The sequence below is a fragment of the Ursus arctos genome, unplaced genomic scaffold, assembly GCF_023065955.2.
Source record: "Ursus arctos isolate Adak ecotype North America unplaced genomic scaffold, UrsArc2.0 scaffold_4, whole genome shotgun sequence".
In the NCBI taxonomy this organism is placed as follows: Eukaryota; Metazoa; Chordata; class Mammalia; order Carnivora; family Ursidae; genus Ursus; species Ursus arctos.
Genome location: NW_026623056.1, coordinates 85864923 through 85888098, shown reverse-complemented (window position 1 = coordinate 85888098; position 23176 = coordinate 85864923). Strand labels below are relative to the sequence as shown.

Here is a 23176-nt window from a genome sequence, read left to right as displayed (position 1 = left end):
AATTGACATACAATGAATGTCAATATTAAAGTGTATAATTTGATAGATTTTGACATATATATTCACACAGGAAACTATCACCACAATCAGGATAATGAACATTTCCATCCATCTCAAAAAGTTTCCTTGTTTTCCCTTGTAATCCTTTCCTTTTGCCCCTCTTTAGCTCTACCCTCCCCTCCCCCAATCCAGGCCACCACTGATCTGCTTTCTGTCACTGTCGATTTATTGCTTTTTATAGTTTTATGTGATCATATAGTGTATCAACATATAGTATTTGGCTGCTGCTTCTTTTTTTTTTTTTTAAAGATTTTATTTATTTATTTTGACAGAGAGAAACAGCCAGCAAGAGAGGGAACACAAGCAGGGGGAGTGGGAGAGGAAGAAGCAGGCTCCCAGCGGAGAAGCCTGATGTGGGGCTTGATCCCAAAACTCTGGGATCACGCCCTGAGCCGAAGGCAGACGCTTAACGACTGCGCCACCCAGGCGCCCCATGGCTTCTTTTACTTAGCATAGTTATTTTGAGAAAATTGTGTGTATCAATAGTTTATTGGTTTTTAATTGCTGAATATATTCCATGATTTGTTTATCCTGTTGATGGGCATTTGGGTGGTTCTCATTTTTTTTGCCTGTTACAAATAAAGCTGTTATGAACATTTGTGTACAAGTCTTTGCAAGGACGCATGAATTGGATCTTGGGTAAATACCTAGGAGTAGAAAGACTGGGTCGTATGGTGCGTGTAGGTTTAGCTTTTAAAGAAACTGCCAAACTGTTTTGCGGAGTGGTTGTATGATTTCACATTTCCTTCACAGTTTATGAGAGTTCCATTTGCTCCAGATTTTCGCCACCACTTCTTATTGTCTGTCTTTTTGATTATAGCCATCCTAACGGGTATGAAGTACTACCGTATTGTGGTTCTGATCTGTATTTTCCTAATGACTGGTCTGCTTATTTGCCAGTTACCTAGGTGTTCTTTGGTTGACTGTGTAGATCTTTTGCCCATGTTTTTTATTAGCTGGTTTTCTTTTTTTCTTTTCTTTCTTTTTTTTTTTTTTTTAAAGATTTTATTTATTTATTTGACAGAGAGACAGAGACAGCCAGCGAGAGAGGGAACACAAGCAGGGGGAGTGGGAGAGGAAGAAGCAGGCTCATAGCGGAAGAGCCTGATGTGGGGCTCGATCCCATAACACTGGGATCATGCCCTGGGCCGAAGGCAGATGCTTAACCGCTGTGCCACCCAGGCACCCCTATTAGCTGGTTTTCTTTTTCTTTTTCTTCCTCTTCTTTTTTTTTTTGCTTTTTAAAATTTTGTTTTGTGGTTATGGTAAGTAAGGCATTACTTTCCATTACATCTCTCTGGCTCTTGTTTGTACTTGTGGCTATTGATTTCTGCACGTTGATTTTTTTTTTACTGCAGTGTCTTGGTATGAATTCTCTTCTATATATTTTTTGTACCTTTATTCTTTTATAATTTTTTGAGCTGAAAATACTAATTTTTATTTATTTATGATGTTTGATTTTTGAAATTCCAGTATAATTAACATACAGTGTTCTACTAGTTTCAGGTGTACAATATAGCAATTGAACAATTCTGTACATTACTCAGTGCTCATCAGGATAAGTGTACTCTTCATTCCCTTCACCTCTCTCACCCATCCCCCTGCTCACTTCACCTCTGGCAACCATTGTTTGTTCTCTGACTTTGAGAGTCTGTTTTTTAGTTTATCTTTTTTTCTTTGTTTATTTGTTTCTTAAATTCCATATATGAGTGAAATCATAGGATATTTGTCTTTCTCTGACTGACTTATTTCATTTCGCATTGTACCCTCTGGATCCATCCTTGTTGTAAATGGCAAGATTTCATTCTTTTTTTGGCTGAGTAAAAATCTGTTCATCTCTTGATGAACACTTGGGTAGCATTCATATATTGTCTATTGTAAGTAATGCTGCAATAAACATAGGGGTCTACATATCTTTTGGAATTAGTATTTTTGTATTCTTTGGGTAAATACCCAGTAGTGCAACTACTGGATCATATGGTAATTCTGTTTTTAATTTTTTGAGGAACCTCCATATCATCTTCCACAGTGGCTGCACCAGTTTGCATTCCCACCAATAGCGCCCAAGTGTTTCTTTTTCTCCACGTCTTCACCAACACTTGTTGTTTCTTGTGTTTTTGATTTTATCCATTCTGACAGGTGTGAGATGATATCTCATTGTAGTTTTGATTTGCATTTTCCTGATGGGTCTGTTGGCCATCTTTGTGGTTTCTTTGGAAAAATGTGTTTTATTTTTCTTGACTATTTTTCTTGACTACTGAGAGTTCTTTAAATATTCTGGATACAAAGCTTTTATCAGGTGTTTTGCAAATATTTTTAATCATTCTGTGGCATTTTTTTTGAAGAACAGAAATTTAAAATTTTGGTGAAGTCTTGTTTATCAATTTGTTGTTTTAAGGGTCTTCCTTTTGGTGTTGTACCTAAGAAATTTGCATAACCCAGGGTCTCAAAGATTTTCTACTATGTTTTCTTCTTGCAGTTTCATAGTTTTAGATTTTATATTTAAGTCTGTGATTAATTTTGAATTAACTTTATATATTGTACAAAATAGGAATACTTTGTTTTTTGCTTAAGGAGGTCTGATTGTTTCAGCAACATTTATTGAAAAAACTATCCATTTTCCACTGAATTGCTTTTGCACTTTTGTAAAAAATCAGCTATTCATATATGTCTGGATCTGTTTTTGGACTTTCTATTCTGTTTCATTAATTTCTTTGTTAGTCTTGATGACAGTGTTACATAATCTTGGTTACTATAGCTTTATAATAAGCTTTCAATTAGTATTTCAAGGTGGTTTTGACTGTTGTAGATGAGGAGTCACCATAATGTTTTCCATAGCAGCTGCACCATTTTATGTTCCTACCAGCAGTGCTCAAGAGTTCCAGTTTTTCCACATCTTTGCCAACACTTTTCATTTTGTGTTTTTTTGATAGTAGCCATCCTAATGGATATGGGGTGATAACACATTGTAGTTTTGATTTGCATTTCCCTGTGATTAATGATGTTGAACTTTTTTAATATACTTATTCACCATTTACATACCGTCATTGGAGAAATATCTCTTCAAGTTCTTTGCCTGTTTTTTATTTTTATTTTATTTATTTATTCTTTGCCTGTTTTTTTTAATTGGATCTTCTTTTTTCATATAGGCCTTTACAACTGTAAATTTCCCTGTCTAACAGTTCTGGAGGGTAGAAGTCTAAAATCAAGGTGTCAGCAGGATTGGTTTCTTCTCAAGGCTGTGAAGAAAGCATCTGTTCTAGACCTTTCTCCTTGGCTTGTAGATAGCTGTCTTCCCCCCGTGTTTCTTCTGTCATCTTCTGTCTATGCATGCTTATGTCCAAATTTTTCCTTTTTATAATGACACTAGTCATATTGGAACAGGGGCCACCCTAATGACTACATTTTAACTTGATTACTTCTGTAAAGACCCTGTCTCTAAATAAGGTTGTATCCTGAGGTACTGGGGGTTAGGACTTCAATATAGAATTTTGGGGGTACACAATTCAACCCATAATTGATGCCTTTTATTTATTTTTCTTTTGGTTTATACTGACTAGAACCACTAGTACAATGTTGACTTGTTCTTTGTCTTGTTCCTGATCTTAGGGGGCAAGCACTCAGTTTTTCATCATTATGTCAGCTGTAGGTTTTTTGTTAGGTAGTCATTATCAGGTTGAGGAAATTCTCTTCTGTCCTTGCTTGTTGGCATTATTTATCAGGAATAAATGTTAGATTTTATCAAGTGCTTTTCCTGCATCTTTGAGATGATCATATGGTTTTTCTCTTTTAGTTTACATTATTTAGGTATTATTTATTCTCTTTTATGATATGACCATCTGTCTGAGACATTCATTTATTTATTTATTATTTATTTTTTTGAGCTTGCATAAGCAGGGTGGGGGGAGGGGCGGAGGGAGAGGGAGGATCTTAAGCAGGCTCCATGTCCACCATGGAGCCTGACCTGGAGCTCGATCTCACGGCCCTGAGATATGACCTGAGCCGAAATCAAGAGTCAGATGCTTAACTGACTGAGCCACCCATGCACCTCTGAGACAGATATTTTTTATAAATGGTGCTCTGATTATATAGTGATTTTAATCACCACTTTTCTTTCTTCTCTTTGATTAGTGAATGAGAGCTACAAGCCTGAATTTATAGAGCTTAAGAAGTGGCTGAAAGATAGGAAGTTTGAAGATACAAACTTAATACCTGCTTGTTTTCCAGGTAAGGTCTGGCATCAACTCTCAGGACTTTGCTCACATGAGAGACGTGTGGGCCTAGGTGATAGGAAAGCAAGGGTAGTTCGTGAAGGTGGGCTGTGTTCTCTCTGGGAGCATATCTTCTGTTGTGTGTCAGACTTCCTGCCTTGTAGCTATAATATTTATTTATACTTACTTTGTTCTAAAAATAAATTGAAGTGGTTTTTGGGGAGAAATTCCATAATGGTAAAATAATATTAAAAATAAAAAAGGGGAATGAGAATAGAAAAATAAGACGGAGGCAGGGGTAAGGATAATTCATAAAAGCCATGATTCTAAAATCTTGCATACCTGTCAGAAGTCAGCCACAAATTTGACTTAGCTTTCCAACAGCCAGATAGTTAATATGATCAGTTACCTGTTTTTGTGTTCTATAAACAAAACTAAGTTGTTTACGTAGCAGAAGTGCAGGTATTCCTGGAACTTAGACCTGAGGGAAATGTCTTCATTGGGTCTTCATAGGGAAGACATTTATGTAATGTGACTGGTGTCCTTACCATCATACTCTTAGTGGTTTCATGGGATTTTCAGACCATGCAGGCTGATGGGATTATCCCATAGCTCAGGTGAATCAGAATAGTTTTCTAAGGGAAGGAGGTGCTTGTTCTCTGGTGGTGTGGCTGGAGGAGAGGTATCCTTAGGGAGGTCTCAGCAGATACTGCTCCTTCAGCTGGTTTGTGGCTGTGCTCCCCAGGTGTTAGAAGAGGAGCCCTCTGTGTGGTCCTAGCTTCAACAGTCACCTAAGCAGAGGTAGATTAACATAATTTTCTGGAATTGAGGAGCTTGTCCTGGAGTTTGGGTTAGCATTTTCTTCTGAAACATTCTCTCACTGAAGTTGGCAGCTTACTCTGGGTGTGTGCCTCCATTCAGCACCACCCAGTTCTGTCCAGAAGTGGGCTTGAGGTAATCGTGAGGAGGACCAAGATGCTCTTCAAAAGGATTCCTGGTCTGCTGTAGCATAGAGACAGTCGTGCCATCAGGGCCTTGAAGTTCTACATCACAGGGCAAGTACAGATCTTTTACCTTACAGAAAATTAAATCATATGCCTCTGAGTGCTTTTGGACACTGAAATGAGTAAATACCCATTAGGTAATTTAACTCTGAGCAAATTAACTTCCTATACATCGTCAGGATAAATGATTTACCACATGTGGTCCTGGTTGAATGTGGTGATGGGTGTAAAGTTCCCTACACATCACGAGGACTTTGGGCTAAAATACTTGCTTTGAGGCATTACCTGTTGGGCTGCTCCTATTTAAGATGGTGAACCATTTGTCAACCTCTAACGGAATGTTTAACTTTCAGTTTTTGTGTGTCAAGAAGCACAAAGCCAGGAAGAGCCACACTGTTAGATTTTACTGGATGGAGTTCTTCACAAGATGGTCTAGAGAAAATAGTGTCAGGAGTGGACTTGTGCCTTTGGCTGATTTATGCATCAGGTGTCACTTTGCCTTAAGAAGGATAGGATTAAAATTACCAAGCAGGGATTGGCATATGTTTGAGTGGAATGCCTGAAAAATAATCTGTGTATAATTTGGAGCAGTGAAGAGTTAACCATTTTTTTTTTTTTTTTAAAGATTTTATTTATTTATTTGATATAGATAGAGACAGCCAGCGAGAGAGGGAACACAAGCAGGGGGAGTGGGAGAGGAAGAAGCAGACTCATAGCGGAGGAGCCTGATGTGGGGCTCGATCCCGTAATGCCGGGATCACGCCCTGAGCTGAAGGCAGACGCTTAACCGCTGTGCCACCCAGGCGCCCCGAGTTAACCATTTTTAATGGAACAGCTCTTTCTGGGCCCACCTTCAGATTCATGGTCACAGAAAAGCTAAAGCAAAATGGTTTGGTAATGATCATAGCCCATTCCTTATAGTTCTGGGGGCAAGGAACCTTCTTTAGTTTTGACTGCTATAACAAATTGCCATAGACTGGGTGACTTGACCAATTTCTTCCTCACAGTTGGGGGCTGGGAAGGTCAAGGTCATGGTGTGGGCAGATTCAGGGTCTGATGAGGACTGATTCCAGGTTTGCAAATTGCCATCTTCGAGTTGGATCCTCACATGACAGAGAGTTGGGAGCTGGACAAGCTTTCTGATCTCTTAGAGCTGCAGTGGGCACTAAATCCCAATCATGAGGGCTCTATCCTTATGACCTAATCATTTACCAAACGCCCTCACCTCCTAATGCCATCACGTTGTGGGTTGGGATTTCAGCATATCTTCCCTAAATCTTTATATACCTTTAGCTCTTAATCTGATAGGAGAGAATGGTTATGGGAGTCTGTCAAGATGTACAAAATTCTGGGGAATTAATCTTAGTTTGTGGAGGGGCAAGGCAGGATTCCTAAGTTGCAGGCAGGATTCAGTCTTTAGACTCTCACCTAATCTATGCTTTGGGAATTGATCCCAGTATTCGCTTTTGCCACCAAAAGCATTGGCCAAATCTGGGTCTTCCAGGTTGATTTATGATAGAAATTTTCAGGTGCAGGAAAGTCTGTAATAAGTTTGCTTTTATAAGAGCCCAATGGCCACTTCCTGCCTTGCCTTCGTAAGTGCAGGTTACTGTGATTTGTTTTCTGATACTGAATGCTATATTGTAGAAATACAGGTAAGTATCTTCCAGATTTTATTCCATATGCCACATTCTGTTCATGTATGTATTTGAAGAGAAATTTCCAGTTGACTTAGCACGTGAGTCTTTTAAAAGATGACCCCATAGGGAAAAAAAAATCCTTCCATTAGTAATTGGTTCCAGGAAGGGTTCTGGCCCATAGGGATGATTAATTCTGCTATGGGACACATGGAAGAAATTAAATAAGTTTTTGAAACCAAAACCATGTGTCTGAGCGGAAAGTATGCTTCTGGGTGGATAGATGAGTTAGGATTCATCAAATCAGACTTCTCAGACACCTGATCCAGGATCAAGGCAGGAGTTCCCTCCATGAACTAGGAGCTCCCAGTAGTCCTGCAGGGCTTGACCTTTGCTGAATTATATTCCCTCCTAGTTAAGGGAAAAAGAAAAAGATGAAGAACTATGAATTTGAAAAGATGAATATTCTGTACCCCATATAATAATTACTGGTCATAGTATACCTAGGCCTGCCGGAAAAGCTGCTGACTGTTACAAGAAAGGAGCCTTGGGCTTAGAAGGGTAAATTTCTGGGCAGTAGTGATGTTGACAATGCAGCTGGTGAAGTTACTTGCTGTGCCTGCTCTGGTCAAGGCCTTGGCTTACAGGGAGGGTCTAGTCCTGGATCTCTGCTGTTGAGCTTACCAGTCAAGGAAAGTCTAATGGCTTCCCTGGTCAGGAGGGGAGGGTGTAGTCTAGGCTTTACGGGAGCTGAGTGGGTTTACTGGTCAGCCAGTCAAAGAGGCCTCAAGATCATCACTGGGAAAGCTGGCTCTGGTAGTGGGTAAAAGTGGCTTGAGGATCCAGCCTCTCAGGTTGGGTGGGCATTGGGAGTAGGCTCCCAGCACAGCTGGCAGGCCTCAGGGGAGAGGGTCCAGCTTGAAGGGTCCTGTAAGACACCCAGTAGTGGATCTGTATAAAGTCAATGATTTTAGGTCTTGACTCTTTGCTCTTCAAGGGTCATAAATCCAAAAGGAGGTCAGGACATTTTCTAGAACAGCTTCTTGATCCTCTCTTTCCCCTGGGAGTCAAAGGATGAGAGAGATAACCAGCTTCAGCTTTGTGTAATTTTGATATTCACTCGCATTTTTTTAAAAAAGATTTGTTTGAGAGAGAGCGAGCGCGTGCGTGAGAGAGCCTGAGCAGGCCAGGGGTGGGGGAGTGCAGAGGGAGAGGATCTTCAAGCAGACTCCCTGAGCCTGAAGCGGGGCTCAATCCATGACCAATGAAATCATGACCTGAGCTGAAACCAAGAGTCAGATGCTTAACTGACTGAGCCACCCAGGCGCCCTTCAATTGCATTGTTTATTCAAAATGATACCCGTAAGATCTTGAAGATATCATAGGTTTTTTTTGGATATTGTAGGATTTACCCCTTTTTTTTGTTTCTTTGTCTTAGGTACAGGAAGAGGGCTGATGAGCAAAACATCCCTGCGGGTGAGAATTTCTTTTATCCTTGAAACCTAAAGTAGATTTTGCTGCTTTGTTTTTGTGGCTCGAATCAAGTGAAATAAAAATATTTCACATACACAGCCTTTTTTTTTTTAAATGATAGTTTGGAATATAATTGTGCCAGTTAGCTTTAAGTTTGCTGCATAGAGGAGACAAACCTTAAGTAATAGCAGAAGTTTATTTTGCTCTCAAGCCTGGGTGGGCAGACCTGGGCTGGTGTGGTGATCCCATGGCTGTTCGAGGCCTAGACTCCTTTCAGCTCTCTGTCCACATCCTAGAGGAAGCTCCACACCCTCAGGTCCAGGGAAGAGCTCCTGGAGCTTGAGCAGCAAGATGGCACAAGGGGGTGAGGAAGGGCAGGTTTCCTTCTTTTAAGAAAATTCCAGGCCTATCACATCTGCCAGTGACCAGGTACACAACCCCAACTGGCTGTGAGGGAAGTGAGATATGTCCTTTTCCCTGGCACAGTGACCTCCCGATAGGGTCACATTAACGGCAGGAGAGAAGGCATGTTGGGTTGGCAACTAGCCATCTCTGCCACAGCAAATTGTATAAAGCAGACCATATTTTAAGTGAGCCAGGGGAGGGAGCGGCTCTCATCTGAGAGGGTGTGCTTGGCATGCTGAGTACAAGCCTGAGTAAGCCTAAGCCTGATAAGCCACAGGCAAGGCCTTGGAGCCTGTCCCAGGATTGCCTTCAGCTGGGGGTGGGACCCCTTGGCTTATTGCCTCACCTGGAAAACGAGGAGGTAAACGACATGGATGATCTCCAAGGTCCATTTTAGTTCTTTCTTTGCTATTTAAAGAATATCTAATGCACAATTTTCTGTGAAGCTAGAAATTAATTCCTTAATTTATTTTTAGTTCCTTAATTTTAAAATCCAGCTACGTATGTACACATTTAGCCTAAAGAATGGTACTTTTTAATGTTGTAATTCTCTTATGCCACTTTTATTGTTTTATTTAAAACTTTTTAATTATAAAATACATATGACAAAATTTACCATCTTAGCCATTTTTAAGTGTACAGTTCAATAATATTAAGTACAGTCACATTGTACAATATTTTTATTTTTTGAGGGAACATAATTGTGTTCTGACTGTTTTGGGAGGGGATATATACTTCTTTCTCGTGTACACAGCAGTAAATGTAGGTAGTCTTTGTTTAGATGATGAGATGAGAATTAGCCGTTGCTTCACATCTGCTTTCAAATACGACCTTTGGTTAAACTTTTTGAAAATTGGGACATATCTTATGCATAGTGAAATGCACAGATTTTAAGCATCCAGTTTGGTAAGTGTCGATGAAGGGATTTACTCTAGTCAGGATACAGAACATTTTATTAAGTGGCTTTTTTAAAATCAGAAAATCGTGGGATGTTGGAGCAGGAAGGGATTGTAGTGATCGTCCAACTTGATCTTGATTTACAGATGAGGAAACCAGAAGTTGAACTCAGAAGACTTTGCCTGAGATTTTTAACCAACTTAGATGCCAGTTATAATGAAAGCCAGGATCTTAATTAACATCAGGCTTCTTAACGCCCTGTTTGTTTTTGGTGTCTGTGACTTGACATCTTAATTTTTCTTTCCGTGTTTCTCTCTCAGTGGAAGGAACTGAAAACTGTACTTTTTGCAGGTGGTAAAATGAGACCCTTGTGCTGGCTGGGCTGCCCTTTCTTAGTCTGGTTGGCACAGGTAATATGGACAATAGGCCTTTGCTGGGAATAGTCACTGGGCACATGGATTTCACAGAGTTGTTTTGAGTGGTTTCTTCCTATTTCCTATAGCACTATTTCCTGGTATAAGAAAGTGAAGGAGTGGTATGATTTGTCAGGAGTGTTTCCACATTCCTTTCTGGTGAAGGGTTGACTGCTAGTGGATGTCAGTCACGTAATTAACCTTTAATTCTTGTTGGGGTTGCAGTATCTGCTGTTGGAGCAACTTGCCTGCGTCCTCTGACTCAGGGACTTGGGAGCCAGACCGTTGGTGGGCTCTTTGGTGTCTATGATTGGGTTATCCTGGGTTCTTAGTGGACGATTGTGGACCCAAGGACACAGGTCCTTCTCAAAGCACGGGTGTTCTAAACTTTGCTTTCTTTTTGGTAAGGAGGGACAGATGATTATTTCGTTGCCTGAGAGTTGCCTGCTCACCACGGACACAGTGATTAGGAGCTACTTAGGGACGTACATTGCTAAGTAAGTGAACGCACACATGCTTATCTGGTGCAAATGCTTGTCTTGTAAAGTCTACAACATTGGCAAATAATGTCCTCTAAGGCAGGTTTACTCTGTTCTTGAAGTTTGTTCTTTATTCATTTTAAGCTGCATTTTTAAGGGCTTTAATAGGCTGCCTAGGATGTGGGTTTGAATCCTGATCTATCACTTACTAGAAAATGAAGATAAAGTGGGAGAATTGATGTCAATCATTCTGAGCGCCTTGACTCCTCCTAGCCTATTCTCCATCATAGTAGATCTCCACAAATATTACTCTTATTTTCACCCTCATTGTATTTGCTTGAATTCTCCTTCAGCTACAAAGAGCTGTTGACATTATGAAAGCGTAATTTTATTTAGCATAGAAGAGAGGAGGCCAACATAGGAGAAAACTATTTTCTGGCTTTTGTTATGGGGGACCTTTGTTCTGGGGGACTTGCTGAGAATAGAGTGAGGGGGATCCTTAGCAGAAGGGGTTTCTAAATTATGAGGATTGTAAGATTGTATTGTTTCTTAACTCAGTCTAAGTTCTGGACTTTTAATCTCCTTGGCATGTTTTTATGAGAGCAAATGTATCTTTATTGACCTGAGTAGAAGCAGGGATGGTCTTAGTATTAAAATTTTCTATATCATTTTGAAATTTTGAGTAGGATTTTTGGTAATATAGGAATTTGGACTTTGAAGGATTAATGAAAACTTTTCTAAATACATTTATGCAACATGAGATCTTTTGATAACAAAAATACTGCAGTGTATAGTTTGTAATAGAGTGAGTAAATTTAGGAATTAAAACTTTAGCAAATATATAATGAGCTGATTCAGTTTTCTAAGTTAGTGTCATACAGAACTTTTTGCAGTGATAGAAATGTTTCACTCTTCATTGTCCAGTATGGTAGCTGTTAGCCACATAGGCCTATTGGCACTTGAAATGTGGCCTACATGACTGAAAATTGAATTTTAAATATTATTTAATTTTGAATAACTAAAACTGAAATAACTACATGTACCCAGTGTTTACTGTATTGGATGGGGCAGGTCTAGGTTCTTTCCACCAGTTTTTTTCCCCCACCAAGTTTGATACCCTTATCGAAGTGAAATAAGTGAACTTGGATCAGAAGCTTTAAAACTGGAGAACCAAGTTGGAAGCAAAGAGGTTGTCTGTCTCTTCGCAGATGACATACTTTATGTGGGAAACCCAAAAGACTCCACCCCCAAATTACTAGAACTCATACAACAGTTCAGTAATGTGGCAGGATACAAAATCAATGCACAGAAATCAGTTGCTTTCCTATACACTAACGATGTAACTGTAGAAAGAGAAATTAGAAAATCTATTCCATTTACAATAGCACCAAAACCCAGAAGGTATCTTGTAATAGACCTAACAAAAGAGATAAAGGATCTGTACTCTAGAAACTACAGAACACTTAAGAAAGACATTGGAGAAGATACACAAAGATGGAAAAACATTCCATGCTCATGGATCGGAAGAATAAACATTGTTAAAAGGCTTGTGCTACTCAGAGCAATCTATACTTTCAACACCATCCTTATCAAAGTACCAATGCCATTTTTCAAGTGCTGGGACAAACAATCCTAAAATTCATATGGAACCAGAAAAGACCCCGAATCACCAAGGAAATGTTGAAAAAGAAAAACAAAGCTGGAGGCATCACATCACCTGATTTCAAGCTATCTTACAAAGCTGTGATCACCAAGACAGCATGATACTGGCACAAAAACAGACACATAGATCAGTGGAACAGAATAGAGAGCTCAGACACGGACCCTCAACTCTATGGTGAATTAATCTTTGACAAAGGAGGAAAAAACATCCAATGGAAAAAAGACAGTCTCTTCACTAAATGGTGTGGGAAAATGGGAGAGCTATATACAGAAGAATTAAACTCGACCATTCTCTTACACCATATATGAAGATAAACTCTAAATGGATGAAGGACCTCGATGTGAGACAGGAATCCATCAAAATCATAGAGGAGAACGTAGGCAGTAACCTCTTCAACATTGGCCACAGCAACATCTTTCATGACACGTCTCCAAAGGCGAAGGAAACAAAAGCAAAAATGAACTTTAGAGACTTCATCAAGATAAAAAGCAAAGGAAACAGTCAACAAAACAAAGAGGCAGCCCATGGAATGGGAGAGGATATTTGCAAATGACACTATAGATAAAGGGCTGGTATCCAAGGTCTATAAAGAACTTCTCAAACTCAACACCCAAAAAACCAAATAATCAAGTCAAAAAATGGGCAGAAGATATGAACAGACACTTTTCCAAAGAAGGCATACGAATGCCTAACAGACACATGAAAAAATGTTCAACATCATTAGCCATCAGGGAAATTCAAATCAAAACCACGTGGAAATACCACCTTACACCAGTTAGAATGACAAAAATTGAAAAGGCAAGAAACAACAAATGTTGGCGAGGATGTGGAGAAAGGGGAACCCTCTTACTCTGTTGGTGGGAATGCAAGTTGGTACAGCCACTTTGGAAAACAGTGTGGAGGTCCCTCAAAAAGTTAAAAATAGAGCTACCCTATGACCCAACAATTGCACTACTGGTATTTATCCCAAAGATACAGATGTAGTGAAGAGAAGGGCCATATGCACTCCAATATTCATAGCACAATGTCCACAATAGCCAAACTGCGGAAGGAGCCGAGATGCCCTTTAACAAATGAATGGATAAAGAAGATGTGGTCCGTATATACAATGGAATATTACGCAGCCATCAGAAAGGATGATTACCCAACGTTTGCATCAACATGGGTGGAACAGGAGGAGATTGTGCTAAATGAAATAGGTCAATCAGAGAAAGACAATTATCATATGGTTTCACTTATTTGTGGAACATAAGGAATAGCATGGAGGACATTAGGAGAAGGAAGGGAAAAATGAAGGGAGGGATATTAGAGGGGGAGATGAACCATGAGAGACTATGGACTCTGGGAAACAAACTGAGGGTTTTCAGAGGGGAGGGGGTGGGGGATGGGCTAGCCCGGTGATGGGTATTAAGGAGGACAAGTGTTGCAATGAGCACTAGGTGTTACATGCAAACAATGAATCATGGAACACTACATCAAAAACTAATGATGTACTGTATGGTGGCTAACATATCATAATAAAGAAAAAAGACTTTGCAAAAAGGACTCTCTTGCAAACAAAGCTGGTACTTGTTTCACAGTGAGACAAAGTGAGACAGTTCTTTGCCACTCATGAGTGCGACTTGTTAGGGCATTGACATCAGGGTGGGCTCTGGAGAGGAAAATCTTGAGGAAGCAAAACCCTCTTGGGTGCTTGGAGTAAGCTCAGAGTGTACTGACAGTTTGGGCCACAGTCCCTGTGGGAGCAGAACAAACCACTAGGATCTGTATCTCTAGCTTATTCCATATTTGGAATGGAAGTAATTCTTTTAACCTGGCTTCTGTTTTTTAAAAGGTGGCAGCCTCCTCCATCCCCTCTGCTGGCTCTCTGCACCTTTTTAGTCTCAGAAAAGCATGCTGGGGACCAGTCTCTCTGGAAACCTTACCTGGAGATTTTACCGAAGGCCTACACCTGCCCTGTGTGTTTGGAGCCGGAAGTGGTGAATCTTTTCCCCAAACCTTTGAAAGCAAAGGCTGAAGAACAGAGAGCCCACGTGCAGGGGTTCTTTTCTTCCTCCAGAGACTTTTTCTCTTCCCTGCAGCCTCTGTTTTCGGAGGCCGTCGAGAGCATCTTTAGCTACAGCGCCCTCCTGTGGGCTTGGTGCACGGTCAACACCAGGGCTGTGTACGTGAAGCACAGGCAGGAGCAGTGTTTCTCCAGGGAGCCGAACACCTGCGCGCTCGCCCCGTACTTGGATCTGCTGAATCATAGCCCGCATGTCCAGGTGGGAAGTTGACAAGGGGACACATGTTCTGTTTTGATAGGAAGGACTCTTGACATGTAGAACCTGACTTTGAAACCATAGAGAGAGGTGTTGCTGGCTTTAGGTGAACCTACCTGCCACCAGGTGTTTTTCTGTCTTTTTTCCCAGCCCCCTTTTCCTTTCTGGCATCCCCTCCCTGTGTTTTCCCACTCTGCCTTCCAGGCCAGCAAAGGTCAGTGCTATATCCCCTGAATGGCCTTCACCAGAAGCATCCCCTCCATCCCCCAGCTTTGGTGCAGAGTCCTCTTTTCCTCCTGCCAGTATGGGGAGTGAAGTCCAGATTGCTTTCCTGTCCCATTCCCTTTTATACCTGGTGTCATTGCTGTCAGCTGTCATCAGCTGTCAGTTTATGTTTGCTGTGATCACGGATTGACTTGCTGTCTCCCTCTCTGCGCTGTGTAAGGATGGGGACTATGCCTTGTTTCTCCCTGTAACCCAGTGCAGGGCCAGGCACATAGTAGGCATTTAATAAACCTTAACTGAATGGATGAATATTTGTGGGGAAAAGGAGTCTGGGAAATACTAAAGAATCCCTCTTTGGGAGATAGTCATAGATCTCATCTCCAGCCCTTTTCCCCTCTGGCACACAAAGGAGACGATTACATGTGTAGGCATGCTGGGGTAGGGGTCTGGCTTTGAGGGCAAAGGTGTCCATATGTCAGCTCACCTGTAACCCGTTCAGGGTCCACTTAGAGGTACACTGGCTGGGCCCTTGCTTGTGCTGTTCTCTTCGTTCTGCACCCCACCTGGAGAAGATCAATGGCACCTGGCTAGCCTATGTGCCAGTGTGAGGTGAGCATAGGGAGACCTGTACTGTGCTTTCTCAGGCGGAGGCAATCTCCTTGCCTGTCTGCTTGTTATTGTTGGAGAAAGATGCATTTCTGACAGTATTCAGCGAAGGTGATGGAGGTTAGATGGCCGTTTCTGGGAGTGATGTTGATGAAGTAATGTCAGAGGCGTGCATATGATAGGGTGCTGGACACAGGAACTGAGTCAGTCCTCACTGGGATGACTTCATTTTTATTGGCCTGTTGGTGCATTTATGCTGCAAGCCAGTGATTTGACAGCCATCGTAGGGGCTCTACAAACTCCAGCCTGTGGGCATGTGACCCAGGGGCCGTGGCAGAGCCTAAAATACTTGCTTGCTGGCCCTTTATGGAAAAAAGATTGTTGAACCTTGGTCTGAAGTGCGTTGCTGCTGGCTTTTGGCGTGTAACTCGAAACCGTGGCCCTAATCTGTTGATGTTGCAAGCTGGGAATTTCAGCCCCGTTTCTCATCCTTGCCCTCACTGGGATTTACTGTTTAGTGTGGTGGCCTCAGTGCTTGTACCCACTCCTTAGTGTGGAGAGCAGGTGGGTCATCTTGGTCTTTCCTCTGTTATTTGTTTATAGACTTGTCACAAAATCCATATGATTGTATCAACCAATATCCTGCTGCTCAAAGACTCTGTATTGTGAGACCTGAAATTCATGTGCTGCCTTGACATCTTTGGGCATCACAGGGCCCCAGGGGCCTGACTGAATTCCTCTGCTCTCACTGGATATACCCCCCCCCCATCCAAAAAGAAAGGCCCTATCAGCTCAACTAGCTGCACCCCGCCTGGCCCTCAGCCTGACGGTTTCCCCTCCCTACCTGCCTCTTCACACGAGCACTCACATCTCCCCGCGGGAGCCAGGGGGTCACCTCCTTGTTACCCACAAGCCTGCTTCCCGTGGCCCCTGCTGGTCACACAGCTCCCAAACGTAACCCCTGTGTGGCTGGGGTGTCCTTTCCCCCAGGCTGTATATGTGACTAGTGACCTGTCCGCTTTCAGGAGTCATGCGTTTGGCCATCCTGAGAGCCCTTGGCAGGACTCCCTCCCTCACCGAGTGGTGACATGGGGGCACACGAGATCCCCTAGTGTAGGGCTGGCATTTTCCCACATGTGGTTAAATTCACATTGTGATGAGTGTTGAAAGCTACATCTGACTTTAATACAGTAAACTTAATATTTTCATTTTTATGCTTGGCTTTAAAAAAACCGTTAACGATTTTCCTTTCTAGGTAAAAGCAGCATTTAATGAGGAAACTCGCTGTTACGAAATCAGAACAGCTTCAGGCTGCAGGAAACACGAAGAGGTGTTCATCTGCTATGGCCCTCACGATAACCAGCGGCTGCTCCTGGAATATGGATTCGTTTCCATCCAGAATCCTCACGCTTGTGTTTATGTCTCAGAAGGTTGGAATCAACTTTGTTCTTACTAAGAGGATACATACAGTTCTTTTTTCCACCCCCCCCGCCCCCAATCTGGGGATGTGGTTTTTTATAGTTTTAGTAAAAATGGCAAAACATTAAAATGTGTATCATTTATTTTCCCCTAGGTAGGGGAAAACACTCACTGACCATGTAATTTGAGTGTTGAAGTGAAAAACAACAGGGCTCTGGTCAGTACTGAGGAAAGGAAGAACTGAAAAAAGTTTTGTTGCATTAGGTCAGACAGCAGAATGGGAGAAAAGGAAGACCACTAAAGAAATGAATATAATATTAAAAAGGTAGGAAGAAATGGAAATTTTTGTACTGAGACATTGTTACTCTCACTAAATGCAGGATAGAGAACAAAAAATTAAAAAATGTTAAGTACCTACTGTGTGAGGCACTGTGCTAGTGACAGGGATAAATATATTACATAGTCTCCTTGTTTTGGGGGTTTAATGCCATGATGAAATATTGATTTCATTTATGTTTTCCTGTGACCTACTGATTAGCCATCATAATAATTTAGCTATTAAATTTATGCTGTGGAAATTCCAAATATAGTATTAATAACAGTACATAGAAAAATGTTTCTTTCCCTCTTCTCCTGAAGCAGCAGAGAAATAGTTTTGTAGGCCATGGAGCCAGAGATTTACCGAGTATATAATTTGGGGTAGTTTTAATATAAGCTGTAGTGGAAATAGAAACTTGTTCAAGGTGAAACTACTCTATCCTATGGGCAGAATAATAATGTTATTTCTCAAACTAGAAATTAAAAGCAAAAACTGGGCCTTGCTGGGTCTCTTAGAAAACTAGCTTTGAGATTAACCTCCTGTTTTAGAATAATTTTAATATTGATGACCATGAAATACTGATTTGCAAACAGTTTGAACAAAATTTACATTTTAGTTATTTTTACGTTTATAAAACCAAAACGTAGAAATACAAAAAAGAAATTTTAGAAATAGAAAAATCAGTCATTACCCTGCTACCCTAACAAGCTTTGTTAATTTTTACATGTTTACTTTCAGTTGCTTATGATTGTAATCACTAATACCAGTTTTGAATTCTGGTTTTTGAAAACTTCTTGTTATAAACAATTCCTCATGTTTGTACAGCTCCTGTACTTTTGGTGGGTGTGACTTCCCTCATCCTGCCACTGTCTTGATTACCAGGCTTTGTGGATTAATTTGCTTGGTGGGGACATGTGTTGAGGTTGTGGGTGTTTTCTCCCCTGTCCTGGAATTCTGTAGCTTTTCAAGGACTAAATAAAGATCTCATTGAATTGGACTCAACTGGAGCTTTTTGGTGTGAATTAGGTAAAACTGTTTACACAGGTCTTGATTGTTGGTGGAAGGGACAGTAATTATAGAAGGCCCACACTTTTGTCTGATGACACCCTAAATTTCTTTCTTTCTTTTTTTTTTTTTTGTAGATATACTTGTTAAATATCTTCCATTAACAGATAAACAGATGAACAAGAAGATTTCCATTTTGAAGGATCATGACTTTATAGAGTAAGTGTTTTTTCTTTGTCTCAAAATTATTCCTTCAGGAAACTTTGATGAGAAAATTGAGGGTAGCGTTTCTATAGGTATGAGCTACCTTCTGACTTGTACCATTTGACAGGTAGGTATTTATTGAGCATTTACTATGTGTAGTAAATTGTGCTTGATGTGGGGCACGCAAGGAGTTTAAGATACTTTTTAAGAAACTTATTTGGGGACATGAGATATGAACTTGAAGTGTTACTGTACTGAAAGGAAGCCCTGTTTATATTGATTGGTAGCCCAATGTTTGTCTCCAGCACATGGTCAGTGGGATGGCATTGGGCTTCTGCAGGCCAGGCTGGCCCTCAGTCACCCAGCAACATGGTGCACATGCTTAGGACGCAGGTTTGGGGGTGGTGGCTAGGTGATTCCACGCCAAGTGGAGCCTCTCTCTTTCAGATTTTCTTCGGTAAAGAAACTTAAGTTTCACATGGGCCAGCAGCAGTGTGAGTGCAGTCTGGCTGTGGTGGCTGCCATTTATTTGATGCCCAGGGGGACTCTGATTCTTCATCTTTCCTCTCCCTGGGACCTGTGGCACCGGCCCTCTTCCTCTGCCTTCCTCAGCCAGATTCAGCTCCTTTCTGAAATTAATTGGAAAGTAGTTTTTTACCCTTTTTTTTTTTTAAAGACTTATTTATTTATTTGAGAGAGGGAAGGAGAGAGAGCACAAGCAGGGGAGAGGAGCAAAGGGAGAGGGAGAAGCAGACTCCCTACTGAGCAGGGAGCCAGAGTTGGGGCTCGATCCCAGGACCCCCAGGATCATGACCTGTGCCAAAGGCAGACACTTAATCACCTAAGCCACCCAGGCGCCCCTTTTACATTTTTTTTTTAAACAAAGAATTTTATTTTATTTATTTATTTATTTATTTATTTATTTACTTACTTACTTATTTATTTATTTTTACCTCTGGCTTTATTCTTAAATAGAGGCAGACTTACTTTTCTCTTTTGTCTTTGTGACCATAGTGTTTAGACCCTTCAGAAAATGTTTGGCTCTTCAGCCATTTGCCATGGTGTCCTGAAGTACTGAAATGACAGGTGTGTCGTTATTTGTCTTTATACTTTAGAAATTTGACATTTGGATGGGATGGACCATCTTGGAGGCTACGCACAGCTCTTAAGTTGTTATGTCTGGAAGCCGAAGAATTGTAAGTTTCAGCATGTTGGTCCAGAGCTGTGGTTACAACCTGGACATAACCTTGGGGCTTCTGTTGGCTTACTATCAAATACCCAGCCTGGGAGGAGAAAGGAATGCCATTGTATACTGGGAGGCTTATTCTTTATGGATCTTGCCCATGCCCTGAGCATTTCACCATTTCTGGAATTCTGGTTTTAGAGTCATAATCAGAGTACATGGCCCTGGGACCTTTTTATTCTCAGGTATTTTTTCCCTGGTGACCTGCAGCTGGATGTTTAAATTTTATTTTTTAAAGAATTTATTTATTTATTTATTTATTTATTTATTTGAGAGAGAGAACTTGTGTGCCCGTGCGAGTCGGGGAAGGGCAGAAGGAGAGGGAGAGAGAGAATTTCAAGCAGACTCTGTGCTGAGTGAGGAGCCTGTCAAGGGGCTTGATCTCACCACCCTGAGATCATGACCTGAGCCAAAATCAAGAGTCAGATGCTCATCTGACTGAGCCACCCAGGCACCCCTTGAGTCAATATTTTAAAAAATGTGAGCATTGGCACTGTTCAAAGGGAAGTCCCTGAGTAGGTAGTTTTTTCCTGGGGGCAAACAGCTCCTACCCCTGGTTCTGCCCCAGGGCACAGATCCAGCTCCCTGCTAAAGGAATGGTCTGGGTATTCTCATGGGGGAGGCAGGTAGAGGGGAACCCCCGGTGGAGACACACATCTTGGTTAGGCTCCTTAATGTTACCTTGAGGCTGCCGGTCCCTCCCCCGGCATGGAAAGGACTGGCCACTGCCCAGTGTAGGGACCTCCTTCAGCCTGGGTCCACTGCTTAGCCAAGGCTCAGATGAGAGAAACCATACGAAGAGAGAGCTTGCTGAAGATGGTGAGCCCACCCTTGAGTGGCTGGGAGGACTGAAGGAGCTGATGCCCTTGGCACGGTGCCCTGAAGTAGTTGGTGCTCATTCAGTAACTCCTGTCGGGATATTGCTGACCTCTTTTTCTATAAGGACTCGGAAAAAAGCGACTCCCTAATCTCGACACCAGGAATAGTTGTGTCTATTCTCAGCAGATGGTGTGTTTCTTATCTTACAGCCACTGTGGATTCTGTATCTGATATGTTTCCTTCTCTTTATTGTTTCCTGGAAAACTCAGTGGCCAATTTGTGGCCCGTCCAAATGTGCAGGATTTTCAGGCATGCGATTTATCCTGGTTGTATCTTAACCCTTCCTCCTTTGAACTTTCTTTTGTCTGGTTTTCACTGTCCATTCATCTTTTATTTCATCTCGCGTGTGCCCATGTAAGTGTCTTTAAGTCCTTTGTGGAAAAAGGTACGAGAGGTCACCCTGGGGCCTTTTCCCCCTTGAGTTACTCCTGACGGTCTGGAGTGATGTGGCAGAACAGGCCCGTGGTGGCTATTCTGCCGGATGTGGTTTGCATGCTGTGTCTTCCTCTCCTTAGCTGTGTTGTGTCACCTCGGGTGAGTTCTTTACCGTTCCCGATTCTCAGTTTGTGTCTAACGTGAGAATACTAAATGCTTTCTTTACTAGGTAATTGTGAAGATTAAATTAGATAATTGTTTTATATGAAATACTGTTCCTGGCATAGAGTGATTTCCTTCCTTCCTTTCCTGAGAACTTAGCTGTTTCTGAGCTTTCCGTTGTTGTCTCTAAAGCTGAAGACTTTTAAGACTTTATTCCATGTACGGCTTGTCAGCTGTTCTGAATTTCTGAGTGACTTCTGTATACTTCCACTCTGATGTGGCAGTTGTCACCTTACCTTTCCCCTCCTAAGCCATTCCACTTCAGATTGTTGGCATCCAGGATTTATTCCTCCACCCTTGTTCTCTGCATAGTGCTTCTGGCGGGCGTGTGGATTTGGCCCCGTCACCTTCTGTCTCAGCATCTTGCTGTGGCTCCCTCTTGCTTACCCTGAAATACTTCTACTCCTCTGCCTGTGGAAGGTTGGCTCCACTTGCCCCCTGAACCCATTTCCTGCATATTTTCAGTGTAAAATGGGAGTGACCTGCATGCACAGAAGGGCTTCACTGTAGATTCTTCCTTCCATCTCCAGAGCATTTTACCTTGTGAAACGTGTTCTGTTCAGTTTGCCCTAGTTCAGGAAAGACTGTCACTTGAAGAGAAGGAAAGTTCTACTGTCTTTGCTCCTTACTCCTTAGTCCTTTTGGCTGGGAATCACCTTCTTGTTCTGTCTTCTGCTCTGTTCCCATGACTCGTGGACATGACTCCACTTACTTCGGTGCCAGACACAGGATTGCAGTGCTAATCAAATTCAGTCTCTTCCCGCAAAGAGCGTCAGTCCTTTGATTCTTATTCTCAGTTGTTCCTCCTTCTGTACCTTGTCTGCTTCAGCACAGGAGCTGTGTGTGGTGGGAGGTTTTAGGGTATCTGCTACTGGAGTGAGTTTATTATGCTTCTGGAAAAATAAGAGTTTGTTGTGTTGAAGTATAAAAAGACTTCTTTACTTCTTGAGAGCCTGCTGACATTATCTTACTGAACAATTTGGTTCTAGTACATGCTGGAAAAAAATACTTCTTGGGGAAATAATTTCAGATACAAATGAGAAGAGAAGTTTGGTCATAGCCCAGAAAATATGCCAGTATTTTATAGAGGAGACCAATGCTATGCTGCGAAAGGTATGTTTCTAGAATATTGCATTCTTTTGTTACAGAAGTACTTTGATGAAGAAGTTACTTGTTTTGTACATGTTACACCTTATTAGGGCATCGTTTGATGCCTTAAATAGATGAATGTTGATATAATTTCCGGGTTTTTTGACTGCTAACATTGTGTTTATATTTTCAGTAGGTAAAAATTATTGGATGAATTTTTAAGTACTCTTTTTTTAAGTATTTCTATTTAGTAAATGTTTTAATTAAATGGGAAATCAGCTTATTTTTTAAAAAAGATTTTACTTATTTGAGATAGAAAGAGAGAGAGAATTAGCGGGGGGGGGGGGGCAGAGGGAGAAGCAGACTCCCTGCCGAGTAGGGAGCCCAACACAGTGTGGGGCTCGATCCCAGGACCTTTGGGATCATGACCTGAGCTGAAGGCAGGCAGATGTTTAACCAGCTGAGCCACCCAGGTGCCCTGAGAAATCAGCTCATTTTAATGAAGACATTACTGGGATTGGAAAATAATTTTAGTGAACCTTCAAGACATTATACTAAGTGAAATAAACCAGAATACAAAAAGACAAATATTGTGTGATTCCACTGTCCAGCATAGGCAAACTCATAGAGACCGAAAGTAGAGTTGAGGTTACCAGGGGCTGGGGGTGGGGGGAATGGGGAGTTTGTGTGTAATGGGTGCTGTTTCTGTTAGAGACGGTGAAGGAATCCTGGGGACGCAAAGTGGTGACAGTTACATAACGCTGGGATCGTACTTAATGCCATTGAACTGTACACGGAAAAGTGGTCAGAATGGTAAATTTTATGTTTATGTTTATTTTACTACAGTAAAAAAATTAATTTTAAAATACTTTCCAGGTTTCTCATATGAAAGATGAAGAAGTGGCTTTGATAAACCAACTAGCTTTGGTAGAAACATTGTGGATAGAAGAGCTAAGGATTCTGCAGGCATCTGCTGAGATTCTAAACAGTTTGCAAACAGCTTTTAGGTAACGTCACCTGATGCATTTGGTCACCTGTGGTGGGTGTGTACCATTTACAGTCACCCAGTGGTTTCTATTAAACAACT

At 41.5% G+C, this 23176-nt stretch overlaps 1 protein-coding gene across 16 annotated transcripts in view; it reads left to right on the top strand.

Annotated features, from left to right (window-relative positions):
* SETD4 (SET domain containing 4) overlaps positions 1-23176 on the top strand; it is a 184343-nt gene that overhangs the window by 2849 nt on the left and 158318 nt on the right. For 14 of the 16 annotated variants that reach the window (XR_008957322.1, XR_008957324.1, XR_008957323.1 and 11 more), the window contains exons 3-11: positions 4192-4287; positions 8351-8388; positions 10509-10597; positions 14077-14506; positions 16590-16764; positions 18215-18296; positions 19397-19477; positions 21990-22113; positions 22966-23096. Coding sequence is in view for 7 of the 16 variants with exons in the window: in XM_057306739.1 (XP_057162722.1) it covers positions 4192-4287; positions 8351-8388; positions 10509-10597; positions 14077-14506; positions 16590-16764; positions 18215-18296; positions 19397-19477; positions 21990-22113; positions 22966-23096 (1246 nt within the window). In the remaining 9 variants the exon portion in view is untranslated. Of the gene's footprint in view, positions 1-4191; positions 4288-8350; positions 8389-10508; positions 10598-14076; positions 14507-16589; positions 16765-16907; positions 17079-18214; positions 18297-19396; positions 19478-21989; positions 22114-22965; positions 23097-23176 lie in introns of those variants that run through there. The other 2 variants (XR_008957328.1, XR_008957329.1) reach the window with 2 other exon arrangements.